Source organism: Elephas maximus, chromosome 20, assembly GCF_024166365.1.
Source record: "Elephas maximus indicus isolate mEleMax1 chromosome 20, mEleMax1 primary haplotype, whole genome shotgun sequence".
Taxonomy (NCBI): domain Eukaryota; kingdom Metazoa; phylum Chordata; class Mammalia; order Proboscidea; family Elephantidae; genus Elephas; species Elephas maximus.
In genome coordinates this window covers 24,950,134-24,966,418 of record NC_064838.1, presented here as the reverse complement: position 1 = coordinate 24,966,418, position 16,285 = coordinate 24,950,134, and the positions used below count along the sequence as shown (strand labels likewise).

Sequence of the window (16,285 nt, the reverse complement as noted above, 5' to 3'; positions counted from 1 at the left end):
CCCAGATGATTCAGGCTTCGTATTTAATGGTGCCTGTCTTTTGGGTTTTGGTCAGAGGACAGCTTGGAGCTGCCTGTCCAGTAGGTTAACATTTCCTACTAAATTCAAGAGGTGATCCCTGAACAGGTAGCCAGCAGTCACTGGGCATAAGGAGACAAATCTAGGCCTTTGATTTCTGACAGTTCTCTTGCTAATGAGATCCACTAGGAAAAAAAGAAGCAATTAACTGAACTTAGCAGATGTGGAATTGATCCCTCCCTTAAGTTGCCTCGGAATGCCTTGCTTAATCTGCATTCATCTTGACCTGTCATGACGAGGTTGATGGTTTCTCCTTTTTGCCAGTAGAGGTAAGCCTGCACCTCTGGGATCTGCACAAAGGTTGGGACGACAGCAATAAATGTCCCTAATGATCACGGAGTGTGTACAGGTTCCTTATCCTTTTCAGACACACTATGTCATTTGAGTCTCATAACAACCCTCTGATAGAGACAAGTAATAGTTTCTCTATTTTTCAAATGCACAAACTGACAACCAGTGAGTTTAAAGGATTTGCCAGAAGTCACCGACTGAGTGGGAAGTAGAGTTGGAACTAGAATCCAGATCTTCTGACTTCGAATAACTTTAAAGTAAAACAGATTCTTCAGAAAGGGCAAGGAGTAACATTTTATGTTATGTCACTAGCTAGATAACACCTACTATAGTATTTGGCATGTAGTAGATGCTCAATACATATTTGCAGAATGAATAAATGAACAAAGGAAATGAACCCATCATGGTCTATGGATTATTAAGTAAATTTTTGGTTTAACTCCAAAGATCTACAATCAGGTGGAAACAAAGTGAAGTAAACTTTATCTTCCATTGATTTGATCAAACAGAAAATATTTATTGAAAGTCTTTTATGTTCCATTCTTGTGCTGGGTGCTGGGTGCTGGGCCTGTAATAGTGAATTAAAGAGTCATGCTCACTGCTCTCACTAGGGCTGACATCTAGCTGCCCAGGCTCCCTGTAACTTCTGAATCCATCCAATTGGTTCATATTAGCTTTTTTTTTTTTTTGACAACTCACAGCAATTATCCTGTTTGGCTCAGTCACTTGATCCCCTAAGAAAATCATTAAGATGTATGTAAAAGTATAATGATGATAGAGCTTACACGGTCAACCTGCCAAATTAAGGTTTGCATTAATTTCTAGTAAGTGATCTCTATGTAGGCAGCCCCTGTATGGGTATGCTATTTAACATTTTTTAAAGTTACTTCTATATTTATTTTATCTTTAAAAAAAATCCACATTTTACAAATAAGGAAGGAGTGACCTTAAAAGAAAAATAGGAGCCGAAAGGTTTTACCCAGGACCACACAATTTAGGAGTGACAGAGCTGCAGCCAGAACCCGTTTTCTAATTCTCAGTTCAGGGCCCTTCGTAATACATTGTGATTCTTCCCACAGGAACATGTCTTTGTTTCTCTTCAATTTAGGTGACATTTCTAGACCATTGGTAGCTTCAAAAAGAATGAGATGTCACATGATCATACATTCATAGCAGGAAACCAGGCAGCCTTGGGACTCTGTAATGCCATCTACCTATTTTCAGTTTGAGGAAAACTTTTCTACTCTGACAGCCTGCCATGAATATAGACACTTATTGTCAAGATGGGATTATTAAAATAATTTAAGACTTCAGTTGAAGCACCTAGGTCAATAAGAAACATGTTAACCCTATTAAGAAAAGTTGCTTGATCTTAATTACCAGCACATCAAATTAGGTCAAATCATATGACAACGTCCCTTTAAAAAGTACAAAGTTGAGAATGTTCTCCATTATCTGTGTAGAAGAAAATATCTGGGTGCAGGGAATGGAGACTTGGTACCTATTCTAAGCTTCATCGCTTACTAAGTGATGTATGCTGTCTCGACTACTCTAAGAGTGGAGAAAATTGTCAAAATATGTATCATGCCACCTTTTTTTATAAGTAGGCAATGGAGTATGATTACTTTGAATAGGCTTCTTTAGATTCCTCTCAGCCATCTCTAGTTATACTTTATTGGCAGCAAGAGTTAGTGACAATGACATTTCTAAGTCGACAGTACCGTATAGAAGTTTTATAACACAGACTAAAAATGCACATTTCCCCACATAGCTATTTCCAAGGTCAAGAACTAAAAACTGTTCCTACTTCGAGCCACTGTAAAACTTTTAACCTTTTTCTGACTCTTTTAGTCTTTTAATACATGGTATTGTGTCATCCTTTAACAGAGGTATGACAGGGTAGGAATTATATTTATTTTTCTATTTAAGTGAATGAATCAGCCTGGTGTGGCATTAAAAAAAATGTATACTAGGACACAGTGATTTGTGTTCAGATTTAGAATCCGATGCTGTACAATTTGGAAAATTGGCTGGATTATCTCTAATGCTCCTTCCAAATAAAACATTGAACAGTAGTGTATCTATACATGTGTTAAAACTTGCATTTCATGAATCACATCTAGAAATTAATTTCCCAGCCAACTACTACACCCAACATTCTGTGCCTCCTCCTAAACTCACTGCCATTGAGTCGATTTCAACCCATAGTGGCCCTATAGGGGAGAGTAGAACTGCCTATAGGGTTTCCAAGGCTGTAAATATTTACAGAAGCAGACTACCACATCTTTCTAGATTCTAACCACCAACAATTTGGTTAGCAGCCAAGTGCTTTAACAGCTGTGCCACCAGGGCTTCTTGATAATAGTATAATACCTAGGATATTTAAATTAAATTTCATTTGCTTTAGAAATCCAATTCCTATGCCTACACACACACATAAACACATACACACACAGTACACGCACATTCACATACACGCTCAAAAATACACATACACATACTAAATGAATAAATTTTATGCATATATTCCAAATGTAAGAAGAAATATTTGGGGACATCACCTACTGTTTTAATATTCTCCTCGCTAAAGCTTTCGAGTCTGGTAGTTATCTGCTACCTGAATTCAGTTACTTTGCCAGAATTTGGGATCTATCCTGGCAACATTGATTTGAAATGGAGGATTCTGGTAACCATCATTTAGAAAAGGATTGATTACTCTCTAATAGCTCAGACCAGATATTGAGGAAATTATCAACCTTAGCCCTGAATGGCCTTGAAGAGACCGTTTGGCCTTCTCTTCTTTTTTAGGAAAAGGAAATCCTTCTACTCCATTTTACATATGGAGGCCTATACATGACAAATGACTTACCCAAAGTTATGATCTAATTAGAATAGGAAATGAGCTATAATCTATGGTATACCATACTACCTCTATATTAAAGGAGAATGCATTTTTTTCTTTCTTTCCTTTTTTTTTTTTGTTATCCACTACTCTAATTTTTACCTTCGATCCATTTGGAAGTCCCCATGATAAGACTACTAAAAAGCCATTAAGCCAACACAAATAGGAACATAGATGCTGTATTTCCCAATAAGCAGCTTGAAGCCATGCACTTAATGCAACCAGTAAGGTCAGAGGCAATAGAAGAGGGGACAAGACAGGATACGTGCAGAGACACAAAGTCTCAGGGAGCTGGCTGTGTGACCTTTGCAAATTACTGTTCAGGGTTATCTGTACCAGGCAGAGATTTATGTCTCTAATTACTACATTCTGCTAGGGCTCAACTTTTTTATTTTTTTTATTTTTCTAACCTTTTAGGGTAAACATTTAGGAGACAAATCCTGTTTGTTTTCCTGGAACATGTAATGAAATCTAAAGTAATTGGAGAATAGAATTATGAAAGAAAATCTGTAAATAGAAATCACACCATCACTATGTTAATCTTAGTGAGACAAGGCTCATTGTGACATGATTACTAGTAGCTATAAAAAAAAAATATTTTTTTTTTATCCTGAGGTTAAAAATGTTCCCAGATTCATTCCATATGTGGCGAAAGAAACCAAAACAAAAACCTTAAATTCTTTTTCAATAAATTTGTATCGTGAATTAGGAGAAAATTTAAATAGCAAATCAAGTTCTCATTTAATAATTTCTATACATATTATTCACTCAGTGCCATTGGTTACACTTTTCACAATGTGTCAGGATTCTTATTATTTCCATTCTGGTTGTTCTATTTCAATTAATCTAGCTTCCTTGTCCCCCCTTACATTCTCATCTTTGGTCTAGCATAAATGCTAACCATTAGGTCTCATTTTTTCTCATTTAGGTGATTGTTTAGAGAAGCATAGTACTCATGGTGATATTATTTATTTTATTAGCCACTCTGTGACCACCAGGAGTGGTTTGAATTACAAGTTTAAAGGATATCCCAGAGCAATAATCTCAGGGGTTCCTCTAGTCTTTACTGGTCTAGTAAGTCTGGCCTTTTTTTTAGGAATTTGGGTTTTGTTCTAAATTTTTCTCCCAATCTTTCCAGGACCACCTATTGTGTCCCTGGTTAGAATGATCAGTAGTGGTAGCCAGGCACTGTCTAGTTCTTCTGATCCCAAGGTAGATGGGGCTATGATTCAGGTAGAGTATTAGTCCTGTGGACTAGTTTCTTCTTTGATCTTTGATTTCCTTCTTTCGCTTTTGCTCAATGCACAGAGACCAATAGCTGTATCTCAGAATGGCCACTCACGAGCTTTTAAGATCCCAGTTACTACTCACCAAACTAGGATGTAGAACATTGTCTTTATGATTTATGTTATGCTGTTTGACTGAGTTTCCCCTTAGACTATGATCCTAAGCCCTCAAACCCAGTAACCCAATCCCGTAAGGCCTTTGGTTATGTGTAGGAAGTATCCATAACAGTGCTCACTATATGCTTTATTTTATATATGACTATATATGCAGCACACACAAACATGCCTATAAACCCAGTAAACCCAGTGCCATTGAGTCGATTCCAACTCATAGCAACCCTATAGGACTGAGTAGAACTGCCCCATAGAGTTTCCAAGGAGCACCTGGTGGATTCGAACCGCCAGCCCTTTGGTTAGCAGCCGTAGCACTTAACCACTATTCCACCAGGGTTTCCCATATTCCTATACGTGTGCACCCATATATTCATATGTGCTTAACTGCACATATATAAACATACATATCTACCTCATAACCACACACATTTTTTTGGTTTTTATTACTGTTGTTGCATATATGTATATATTATAGTTTTTACCAAAGTAGTCCCCTATTCTTGTGTACCTCTTGTGTCTTCTTTTACCTTGGTCAAGTACTGACTTCACCTTTATTTGACATTTCCTTACCCATCACCAAAACTAACAAGTGTCTACAATCTAGAAAGTGATTCCCCCTCCCTCTCCCTTCCATCCTTAGTAACCACCAAAGAATGTTGCCTTCTGTATGTATACCTATTCTAGTCTTTTTATAATAGTAAAATCATGCAATATTTGTCCTTTTGTGATTGACTTATTTCACTAAGCCTAATGTCCTCATGATTCATCCATGTTATAGTATATTTTGAGATCTTGTCATTATTCTTTATGGCTTCATAGTATTCCATTGTGTGCATGTACCACAGTTTGTTTATCAGTTCGTCTCTTGATGGGCAGTTAGGTTGTTCCCGTTCTTTGATGTTGTGAATAACACTGTAAAGAACCTAGGTGTGCATATATCTGTGTCAGTAGTTTTAATTCTTTTGTGCGTATACCTAGGAGTGGTATTGCTGGATCATGTTGTTGTTGTTGGGTGCTGTTGAATTGATTCCAACTCATAGTGACCCTGTGTACAACAGAACAAAACATTGCCCAGTCCTGTGCCATTCTCACAATCACTGTTATGCTTGAGCCCATTGTTGTACCCACTGTGTCAATCCATCTCATTGAGGGTCTTCCTCTTTTTCACTGACCCTCAACTTTTCCAAGCATGATGTCCGTCTCCAGGATCTGGTCCCTCCTGAGAACATGTCCGAAGTATGTGAGACAAAGTCTCACTATTTACGTTTCTAAGGACCTGTACTTCTTCCAAGACAGATTTGTTCGTTCTTTTGGCAGTCCATAGTATATTCAATATTCTTCTCCAACACCATAATTCAAAGGCATCAATTCTTCTTCGATCATCCTTATTCGTTGTCCAGCTTTCACGTGCGTAAGAGGTGATCGAAAACACCATGGCTTGAGTCAGGTGTCCCTTAGTTCCTAAAGTGGCATTTTTGCTTTTTAACATTTTAAAGAGGTCTTTTGCAGCAGATTTTCTCAAGGCAATGTGTCGTTTGATTTTTTGACTCTTGCTTCCATGGGCATTGATGAGGATTGAAATAAAATGAAGTCCTTGACAACTTAAATCTTTTCTCTGTTTATCTTGATGCTGCTTACTGGTCCAGTTGTGAGGATTTTTGTTTCCTTTATGTTGAAGTGTAATCCATACTGAAGGCTGTGACCTTTGATCTTCATTGGTAAGTGCTTCAAATCCTCTTCACTTTCAGCAAGCAGGGTTGTGTTATCTGCATAATGCAGGTTGTTCATGAATCTTCCTCCAATCCTGATGCTGAGTTCTTCATATAGTGCAGCTTCTTGGATTATTTCCTTAGCATACAGATTGAATAAGTATGGTGAAAGGATACAACCCTGATGCCTACTTTTCTTAGCTTTAAACCACACAGTATCCCCTTGTTCTGTTCAAACATCTGCCTCTTGGTCTATTTACAGGTGCTGTTTTTTTTTTGTATCATAGGATGGAAACCCCAGTGGCTTAGTGGTTAAGTACTACGGCTGCTAACCAAAAGGTCAGCAGTTCGAATCCACCAGGTGCTCCTTGGAAACTCTATGAGGCAGTTCTACTCTGACCTATAGGGTTGCTAGGAGTCGGAATCGACTCGATGGCAACAGGTTTGGTTTTGGTTTTTTGGTATCATAGGATATTTCTATTTCCAGCTTTTTGAGGAAGCACCGTACCATTTTCCGTAGTGGTTGAACCAATTTACAATCCCACCAGCAGTGAAGTAGTGTTCCAATCTCTACATAACCTCACCAGCATTTGTTGTTTTCTGGTTTTTTGATCAGTGCCTTTTTTGCAGGGGTGAGATGGTATCTCATTGTAGTTTTGATTTGCATCTCTCTGATGGGTAATGATTGAGAGCAGCTTTTCATGTTTGTTGGCCGCTTGAATGTTGTCTTTGGTGAACTGTTTATTCATGTCCTTTGCCCATATTTTAATTGGGTTGTTTGTCTTTTTGTTATTGAGTTGTTGATGTTTTCTATATATTTCAGAGATTATATCTTTGTCAGATGTATCATTCCTAAACATTTTTTCCCACCTGTAGGTTCTCTTTCACTCTTTTGATAACATTTTTTTATGAGCATAAGTATTTAAGTTTTAGGAGGCCCCATTTATCTATCTTGTCTTCTGTTGCTCATGCATTTGTAGTTATGTCTTTTAATCTATTACTGAAAAAAATTAGGTCCCATCATTTTGTCCCTATATTATCTTACAGGAACTTTATAGTTTTGGCTTTAACATTTAGGTATCTGATCTATTTTGAGTTATTTTTTTGTGTATGGCTTAGGTATTCATTCTGTTTCATTTTTCTGCAAATAAATGCCCTGTTTTGCCAGAACCATTTGTTAAGGAGACTGCTTCTTTCCCGTTGAATAGGCTTTGACCTCTTGTGGAAAATCAACTGCCCACAGATGGATGGATTTACTTCTGGATTCTCAATTCTATTCCGTTGGTCTGCGTGTCTGTCATTGACGTTTTGAGATCACGGATTGTGAGGCCTCCTACTTTGTTCTTCTTCAATATCGCTTTGGTTATTCGGGGTGTCTTTCTTTCCCATACAAAGTTGGTTACATGTTTTTCCATTTTGGTAAAGAGTGTTCTTGGAAATTGGATTGAGATTGCATTATATCTATAGATTGCTTTGAGTAGTATTGACGTTTTTGCAGTGTTAACTCTTCCAGTTCATGAGCATTGAATGCTTTTCCATTTATGAAGGTTGCTTTTAGTTTCTTGCATTAATGCTTTATGGTTTTTATCTTATAGGTCTTTTATATCCCAGTTAGGTTTATTCTTACGGATTTTATCATTTTGGGGGCTATTGTAAATGGTATTGTTTTCTTGATTTCCTTTTTGGAGTGCTCCTTGTTAGTGTGAAGGGACCTAACTGGTTTTTGTGTGTTTATCTTGTGCCCTACCCCTTCGCTGAATCCTTCTATCAGATGCAGTAGCTTGCTTGAGGAATCTATGGGATTTTCTATGTAAAGAATTATTTTATCTGTGAATAGAGATAGTTTTATTTTTTCCATTCCAATTTGGATACACTTTATTTCTCCTTCTTGTCTTATTGTTCTGGCTAGGACTTCCAGTACAATATTGAATATAAATCCTAATAGTGAGCATCTCTGTCTCATACCCATTCTAAAGGGGAAAGCTCTCAGTCTTTCTCCATTGAGAATAATGTCAGCTGTTAGGTTTGCATACATGCCCTTAATTATGCTGAGGAATTTTCCTTCTATTCCTATTTTACTGAGAGTTTTTACTAGGAAATGGTGTTGAATTTTATCAAATACCTTCTCTGCATCATTTGAGATAATCATGTGATTCTTTTCCTTTGTTTTATTTATGTGGTAAATTACATTAATCAGTTTTCTAATATTGAACCATTCTTGAATTCCTGGTGTGAATCCCACCTGATCATGACGTATGATTTTTTTGATGTGCTGTTTAGTTCTTTTGGCTAGAGTTTTGTTGAGAATTTTTGCATCTTTATTCACGAGGGATATTGGTCTGTAATTTTTTTGTTTGTTTTTTTGTGGTGTCTTTACCCGGTTTTGGTATCAGAGTAATGTTGGCTTCATAGAATGAGATGGGGAGTATGCCTTCCTTTTTTTATGTTTTGAAAGGGTTTGAGTAAAATTTGTGTCAGCTCTTCTCTGAATGTATTCTGTTATGATCCTCTTTATCACTGTTGAATCTGTTTTAATGGCTCCAACTTCATTTCTTATTTTGATTATTTGTATCCTCTCATTTTCTTCCTTTGTCATATTGGCCAGGGGTTTGTCTATTTTATTGATCCTTTCAAGGAATCAGTTTCTAGTCTTGTTTCTTTCTGTTGTTTTTCTGTTTTCTATTTCATTTATTCGTCCTCTCATCTTCATGATTTCCTTTCTTTTCTCAGCTTCGGTCTTCTTTTGCTTTTCCTTCTCTATTTGTTTGAGTTGTCTGGTCAAGTTATTTATTTTGGACCTTTCTTCTTTTTTAATGTATGCATTTATTGCTATACATTTCCCTCTGAGCACTGCTTTTGCTGTGTCCCAAAGGTGGTATGTTGTGTTTTCATTCTCATTTACTTCTAAGTATTTTTATTTAATTTTTTATATCTTCTATTACCCAATAGATTTTTGTTTTGTTTTGGTAATGTGTTATTTAGTTTCCATGTATTTAACTTGTTTTCCTTGTTCTTCGTGTTATTGATTTCTAGTTTCATGGTCCGAAAAGATGCTCTGTGTAATTTCAGTCTTTTTAAATTTATTGAGGCTTGCTTTATGAGTTAAAATATGATCTATTCTTGAGAATATTCCATGTGCATTGGAGAAGAATGTGTATTTTTCTGCTGTCCAGTTGTGTGTTCTATATATGTCTGTGAGGTCCCATTATTTGATAGTATTAAGTCTTCTGTATCTTCGTTGATTATCTTTCTAGCAGTTCTGTACAGAGTCAGAAGTGGTGCATTAAAATCTCCTGCTATTATTGTAGATCTGCCTAGTTCTGTCTTCAATTCTGTTAGAGTTTGTTTTATAAATTTTGAAGCTCTGGTATTGGGTGCATAAATACTTGTAATTATTATGTTTTCTCAGTGAATTGACCCTTTAATCATTATATAGTGTCCTTCTTTATCTCTTATAAGGGATTTTGACTTAAAGCTTATTTTGTCAGACATTAATATTGCCACTCCTCCCAAATTCTCATAAGGCCAGACTTAATGGTCTGACTGAGACTGGAAGGACCCCAGTGGTCATGGCCCCCAGGCCTTCTGTTGGTCCAGGACAGGAACCATTCCTGAAGCCAACTCTTCAGACATGGATTGGACTGGACAATGGGTTGGAGAGGGATGCTGGTGAAGAGTGAGCTTCTTGGATCAGGTGGACCCTTGAGACTATGTTGGCATCTCCTGCCTGGACGGGAGATGAGACTGTGGAGGGGGTTAGAAGCTGGCGAAATGGACACAAAAAGAGAGAGTGGAGGGAGAAGGCGGGCTGCCTCTTTAGGGGGAGAGTAATTGGGAGTGTGTAGCAAGGTGTATATGGGTTTTTGTGTGAGAGACTGACTTGATTTGTAAACTTTCACTTAAAGCACAATAAGAATTATAAAAAAAAATATTGCCACTCCTGCTCTTGTTTGTTTATTGTTTCCATAGTATATTTTTTTTTCCATTTTTTGATTTTTAGCCTGTTCATGTCTTTGTGTCTCAGGTGTGCCTCTTGTAGACAACATATTGCTCAATCATGTTCTTTTATCCATTCTGCCACTCTGCATCTTGACTGGTGCATTTGATCCATTTATATTCAATGTGATTATCAATAGGTATGGATTTACTGCTGCCATTTTTATTGCAGTTTTTTGTGATGTTCACTTTTTTTTTGTTCTTTACTTTCTGTGATGAGTTTTTTTTTTTTTTTTAATTTGGATTTTCTTTTCATCTGTTATTGTTGTTTTTGTGTTTGCTGAGTCCTTTTGGTTTTCTTTTTCTTTGTTTTGCTGTGTAAATTTTTTAATTTTCCTTGTTGTTACCCTGAAATTTTTTAACCATCCTAAATTTAAAAGTACCTGTTATATCTTGATACCTCCATGACTTCCTGTCCATATGGATGTTCTATACCTATACTATTCATTCCTTCATTTGTTTTGAAGTTGTTGTCATTTACATCTTTATATGACTGATCCCCTTAAATCAGTTTTGTAGCCTTCTTTGACTTTTTTGAAGTCTCTACCTGCTTTGGTATATGGATGATGCTGTTGTGTTTCTTTATCTCAGGTTATAGTCTGATGCTGTTGGTTTTCTATCCAAAAGACTCCCTTTAATATTTCTTGTAGGGCTGATCTGGTAGTTACAAATTCTTTTCATTTCTGCTTTTCTGGGAATGTCCTAATTCCACCCTCATTTTTGAAAGACAGTTTTGCTGGATATATGGTTCTTGGCTGGCAGTTCTTATTTTACAGGCCTTTTTTTTTTTTTAATATGTCATCCCATTTCCTTCTTGCTTACATGGCTTCTGATGAGAAATCAGTACTTAGTTCTACTGCGGCCCCTTTGTAGGTAATATTTCACTTTTCTCATGTTGCTCTTAAAATTCTTTCTTTGTCTTTGTTCTGGAAAATTTCATTATGGTATGTCTTGGTGAATTTCTTTTGGGGTCTATCCTGCATGGAGTTCATTGAGCTTCTTGGATGGAAGTCTTGTCTTTCATGATATTTGGGAAGTTTTCTGCCATTATGTCTTCAAAAAAATCTCTCTGTACTCTTTTGTCTTTCTTACTCTCCTGGAATTTCTAATATGCGTATATTATTCCTCTTGATGTTGTCCCACATAACCCTAGGCTTTCTTCATTTTTTCTTTTTCATTTTTTTTGTCTGATCGGTGCTCAAACAAGTTAGTATCAAGGGATTTATCTTCTATTTCACTGATTCTTCCACTGATTCAATTCTACTTCTGTGTCTTTCCATTGAGTTATTTATTTCTAATATTTCACTGTTAATCTTCTAAATGTCTAGTTGTTCAATTTCTCTATTGAATTTGTCATTTTGTTCTTGTATTTTTTATTGAATTCATCTAGGATGTCTTCTGTGTTTTCCTTGATCCCTTTGAGGAACCTAAATATTAGTCTTTTGAACTCCTTGTCAGGTAGCCCTATCATCAGTTCTACCTCAACAAAGATTTACATCCCTTTATTTTACTCATTCACCTGAGCCATCATGCCTTGTTTTTTCATGTGATTTGTAATTGACTGCTGTCTTTGAGACATTAAGGTTCTGTAAGTTTGTTTATATATTTCTCATTGATTTTATATTTATTTGCCTTTTTTGCATTGTTTTGATACATCTGACACATAGCTTCTTCCCTTTCTTTTCATACTGTTTACTCTCCTTTGCATTGTTTTAATTGATGTTGTTTCGTAGTATTGGTTTTTGTATGATCATGAAGCTGGTGGTTATCTGGTCTATCTATGGGTTTGGGGCTGCCAGTTGGCTAGGTGTGCCTTCTTCTCACTTGTGGGTATGGTGAGTTGCACACACACTGTGCTCCTATGTCATTGGGTGCGTATGATTTATCTTAGAGGATTGGTTGGCAGTGTGCAAACGAGTTCTTTCCCTGATGTGTGGTACCAGCAGTTGGGTGGTCAAAGTCTTTTCATAGCTCTTGAGGAATAATACATTCCATCTGCATTGCCACAAGCAGTTTGTATGACCCTGAAGCACAGGATAGGGCACAGGGAGGGGCAGACAGGATAGGGTGCAGGGGCCCACACAAGCGGGGAGATCATCAGGGGAGGGTGATGGGGGGAGGCAGCTGGGAAGGGCATAGAATCTCAATTAGCCATGGGGGAGGGTTCGGTACAGCAGGTTACAGAGTCCCCCTCAGCTGGGATGGTGGTGTCAGGACAGGGCACAGAGTTCCACTTGGGCAGGGGAAAGTGTTGGCTGGACAGCACACAGAGTCTTGCTCAGCTGAGTGGGGACTTTGAGTTGGATTGGGAAGGGGTAGAGGCATTTATGTCCAGGATGGGGTGAAGGGCAAAGTAGTGCCTGCTCATGTTTGCACAAAAGGACTGCTCCTCAGTGAGGGGTAGTGTGCGTGGCTGGGCTTGTGCATCAGTATAGACCACCTGCATCTTGGGGAAGGGTGGTGAGCATGACCAAGCTTGCACACATCTACATGGGCCTCCTGCATCTCAGGGAGGGGCAGTGGATGCGGCTAGGCTTGAATGCACAAGTGCGAGCTACCTGTGCCTCACGGAGGGGTGATGGGCATGGCCAGGCTTATGCACAGAGTGGAGCTGCCTTTAAGGGATGGTGGGGAAGGTCAGGCTTGTTGGCATTGACTTAATCTGCCTGCATCTCAGGGTACATGCTAATACAAATGGCAGGTGTGTCTGGGAAGGGAGGAGAGTGAAGGGGAGTCTACAGGGACTGGAGGTGATGACTGCCTACACAGGGCCATTTCTGGGGCAGGGAACTCTAGTTGTCACTCTGTGGGTTGACTTCTTGCTGTATGTCTCCTGTATAAATTTCCGGGTGCCTCCACCAACAAGCAGCCCCTGCACTAATTCCTAGCTACCTCTCTTCTTGCACTTGCCAGAGGGGTTGGAACTGTCATCCACCCCTCTGTCCCTCCCCATTACTCCCCTGCAAATGTGCACTCCCTGTCTACACTTTCTCCTTCTCTAAGGCTCCAATAACTCAGTTTGTCTCACTTTGCTCCGGGGCACTTCCCTGATTTCAAAGTTATACCACTTTTGTACTCCCCTTCCCCCGCAACAAAGGGTGCCCCCTCCCTGGCCACATCCTGCCCACCTTGTTTCTTTCTGTGGTTATTTGCATAGAATTTCAGCCACCAGCTATGCTCTCGACAGTTGCTTTCCTGGGTTCCTCACTCTGGGTTGTTGTTTGGTGCTGTCCCAAAATGGCCACTCTGCTCTATCCTGCAGGCAGGGTACAGTTGATCTACAAATTTCTGTTTTCCTGTTGGTCTCTTTCTGCCTTTGTTTCCAATCACTGCACAGTCTGTTTCTTCAACTCTCCATGTGATGTTCTGGGATCCAAGGTAATTTTTTGTGTCTGTTTACTTAGTTTCTTGGGTCTTTGTTGTCAGCAGATCATTAGAATGCGTGTATCTAAGGCACTATATTGACCTGAACAAAAGTTGCTTTAAAAAGCAGTTTCCCTTATACTTTTCAAAATACGTTTTCCCTTCATTTTCTTACCTCTACCCACATTGACTTTCTTTTCTCTCTCCTCTCCACATATTCTGTGTTTGGATCTTAAAATATCGGAAGGCAAATGGCAGTCATTCCTGTCCTTTAGAGTTAGAATTTTGGGAGTTGCTTTGTTAAATAAAACAGAGCTAATCAATGTATCCAGACCCTCAATACAGTGTTATATTTGACACCATGGGATCTCTTGAGTTTTCTTGCTCAATAACAGTGTATTCAAACCTTGATTAGATTTTAAAGATGAAAGAGGAAAGATTTTTCAAGAACCCACATCCACATCTGTTGGGAGTGCTTGCAGAAATCTCCTAGATATAGGCTGCATAGAGAAAGGGACTATACCTGGTCCAGAGCAACAGGCTTCATTTCACCTTCCTTTTCAGCTTAGCTTTGAAGCATCTGTCCTTATATGCCTTGAGGCATTTCCCAGAGAAAAAGTTTTTCTCTAAAGCTGGTAATGCCTTACATATTCATCCTTTTTGACACGTTCATTCATACCACAGATATTTGTGGAATTTGGTTCTGTGCCAAGGCATAAGGCATACAAAGATAGACTTGACAGTATCTTTACTTTGAGAAATCTTCAGCCCAGGGTTGTAGAGACAGTAGTGGGCAGGGGGGAGGATAAGAAAAGAAAGAGTGCCCTAGAAGAGGTTTTCTCTTGTATATCTCATCATGTACATGGAGTTGGTCTGTAAGGCAGCAGAGGCAACCATGATAGCTTTCTACACCACCCACAGAGATCCCTGTTGTTGTTATTACCATTTTTTTTTCTCTCTTCTTTGGCCATAGGTGCCACCTTGGGATTAGAGGTGACAAAACAATGTCCCTGCGTTTAGCCTATGGACACTGTTTCTGGCTTGAGAAATTGAATGCCAAAATCTGAATTTCTAGCATTTCCATAAACACTGGAAGATTGGCAAGAAGGGGCTCATCTTCCCACAAAACAACATTTGGTTATAGTCTGAGGTGTGAATGTCCTGTGAGGTATGTAGTTCATGTTCCAGTCCTTCATGGGACTTTCTTCCGAGGCTGGTGGATTGCCATTTTTGATCATACTTTAGTACTCTTTTCATTCACCTGGCCTGCCTCATTCATTTTTGTTACCTGCCTGGCCCAGTATGCACACGAGCTCTTGAAATACGTAATCTTTAAAGGGTGCACGTTGAAATAAAGGGACCATTTTCATGTTGTTAGCACAATGGTTCATTCATAGGAGGACATCATTGTGCATCTGATTACATAATAACTCATGGTTCATTAGAGCTGCACTGTGGTCTAGTCTTCTTTTATTAATACAAAGTTCTCCAGCACAATGAAATGTAATATATTCTAAGCAGAGAAAAACACACCTTTTGTCTGCCAAAACTCTGCTAGAAAATACACCAGTGCTGATGCAGGATTTCTCAACCACATTCATTATGGAAGGAAATCACTCCTCTTTCGCTACAGGAACTTCTCTACATCTTTTTCATGTGGTGAATTCATTTGGTCATGGGGTGAACACCTGTGTGACTATTTAAAAACCACAACCAGGTGTGTGTATGTGAATATCTTTCTCCTTTGTGTAATGTTCTTCTCACTGATTTCTCAGCAGGCCAGTTTGGGAAAAAGCCTTCAAGCTGAGTATAGAAAAAAGTCTTAAAGGATTTTTATAAATACATATATTACAAGTGCCTGCACTGATAATATTGAGACCAAATTACTTGTATAGGTCTTAGCTTTATGAGTTCCTTTTATTTTTACTATCATTTGAAAACATTTTGACGTCTCTGGATATGCAGTTGATAGTTTATCATATGGGAGAAAATTTTGAAAGACCTAGTAATATCTAAAATTATGAAAAATATTGTCTTGTGAAGTATTTCAATTTTTTTTTTCTTAAATAATATGAAGAGTGAGTTACCTTTTACTTTGTCTCAAGTTCTCTGTTCCTCTTTTCCAGGAGACTGCTGCCCTGGGAAAAGCGATGGGCTTGCATTCCATAGAAATATCCCCACCAACTTGAACAACTGAAACTTTTTTAACAGGATTTTTGGAGAAATTGGGAGCTGAAGCTAAAAACAAAATTAAAACCAAAATTGTTAAATTACTCACATAATTAACAGTGACCCAAGAGGTCAATTTTTATACTAGGTAGAATCTACTTATTTTTACGTAAATAACGTGCACCTTCTACATTTGTTTGCCAATTGAACCCTCCCCCCAGGAGGTATTTTCATAAGTACCACTATACCAATTTTTTTTTTTACATGCTTCTGTACATGCTACATGCTTATGAAAATACCTCACTGGGAGAGGACATGGCTGGCAAACACAGAAGGTGCACATTATCTGTGGAAAAATACTGTAGTTGTTGTATCTA

At 38.2% G+C, this 16,285-nt stretch overlaps 1 protein-coding gene across 4 annotated transcripts in view; it reads right to left on the bottom strand.

Annotated features, from left to right (window-relative positions):
• Positions 1-16,285, bottom strand: part of CNTN6 (contactin 6) — a 230,578-nt gene that overhangs the window by 86,981 nt on the left and 127,312 nt on the right. For all 4 annotated transcript variants that reach the window (XM_049863033.1, XM_049863034.1, XM_049863036.1 and 1 more), the window contains one exon: positions 15,827-15,977. In XM_049863033.1, the coding sequence (XP_049718990.1) occupies positions 15,827-15,977 (151 nt within the window). The remainder of the gene's footprint in view (positions 1-15,826; positions 15,978-16,285) is intronic.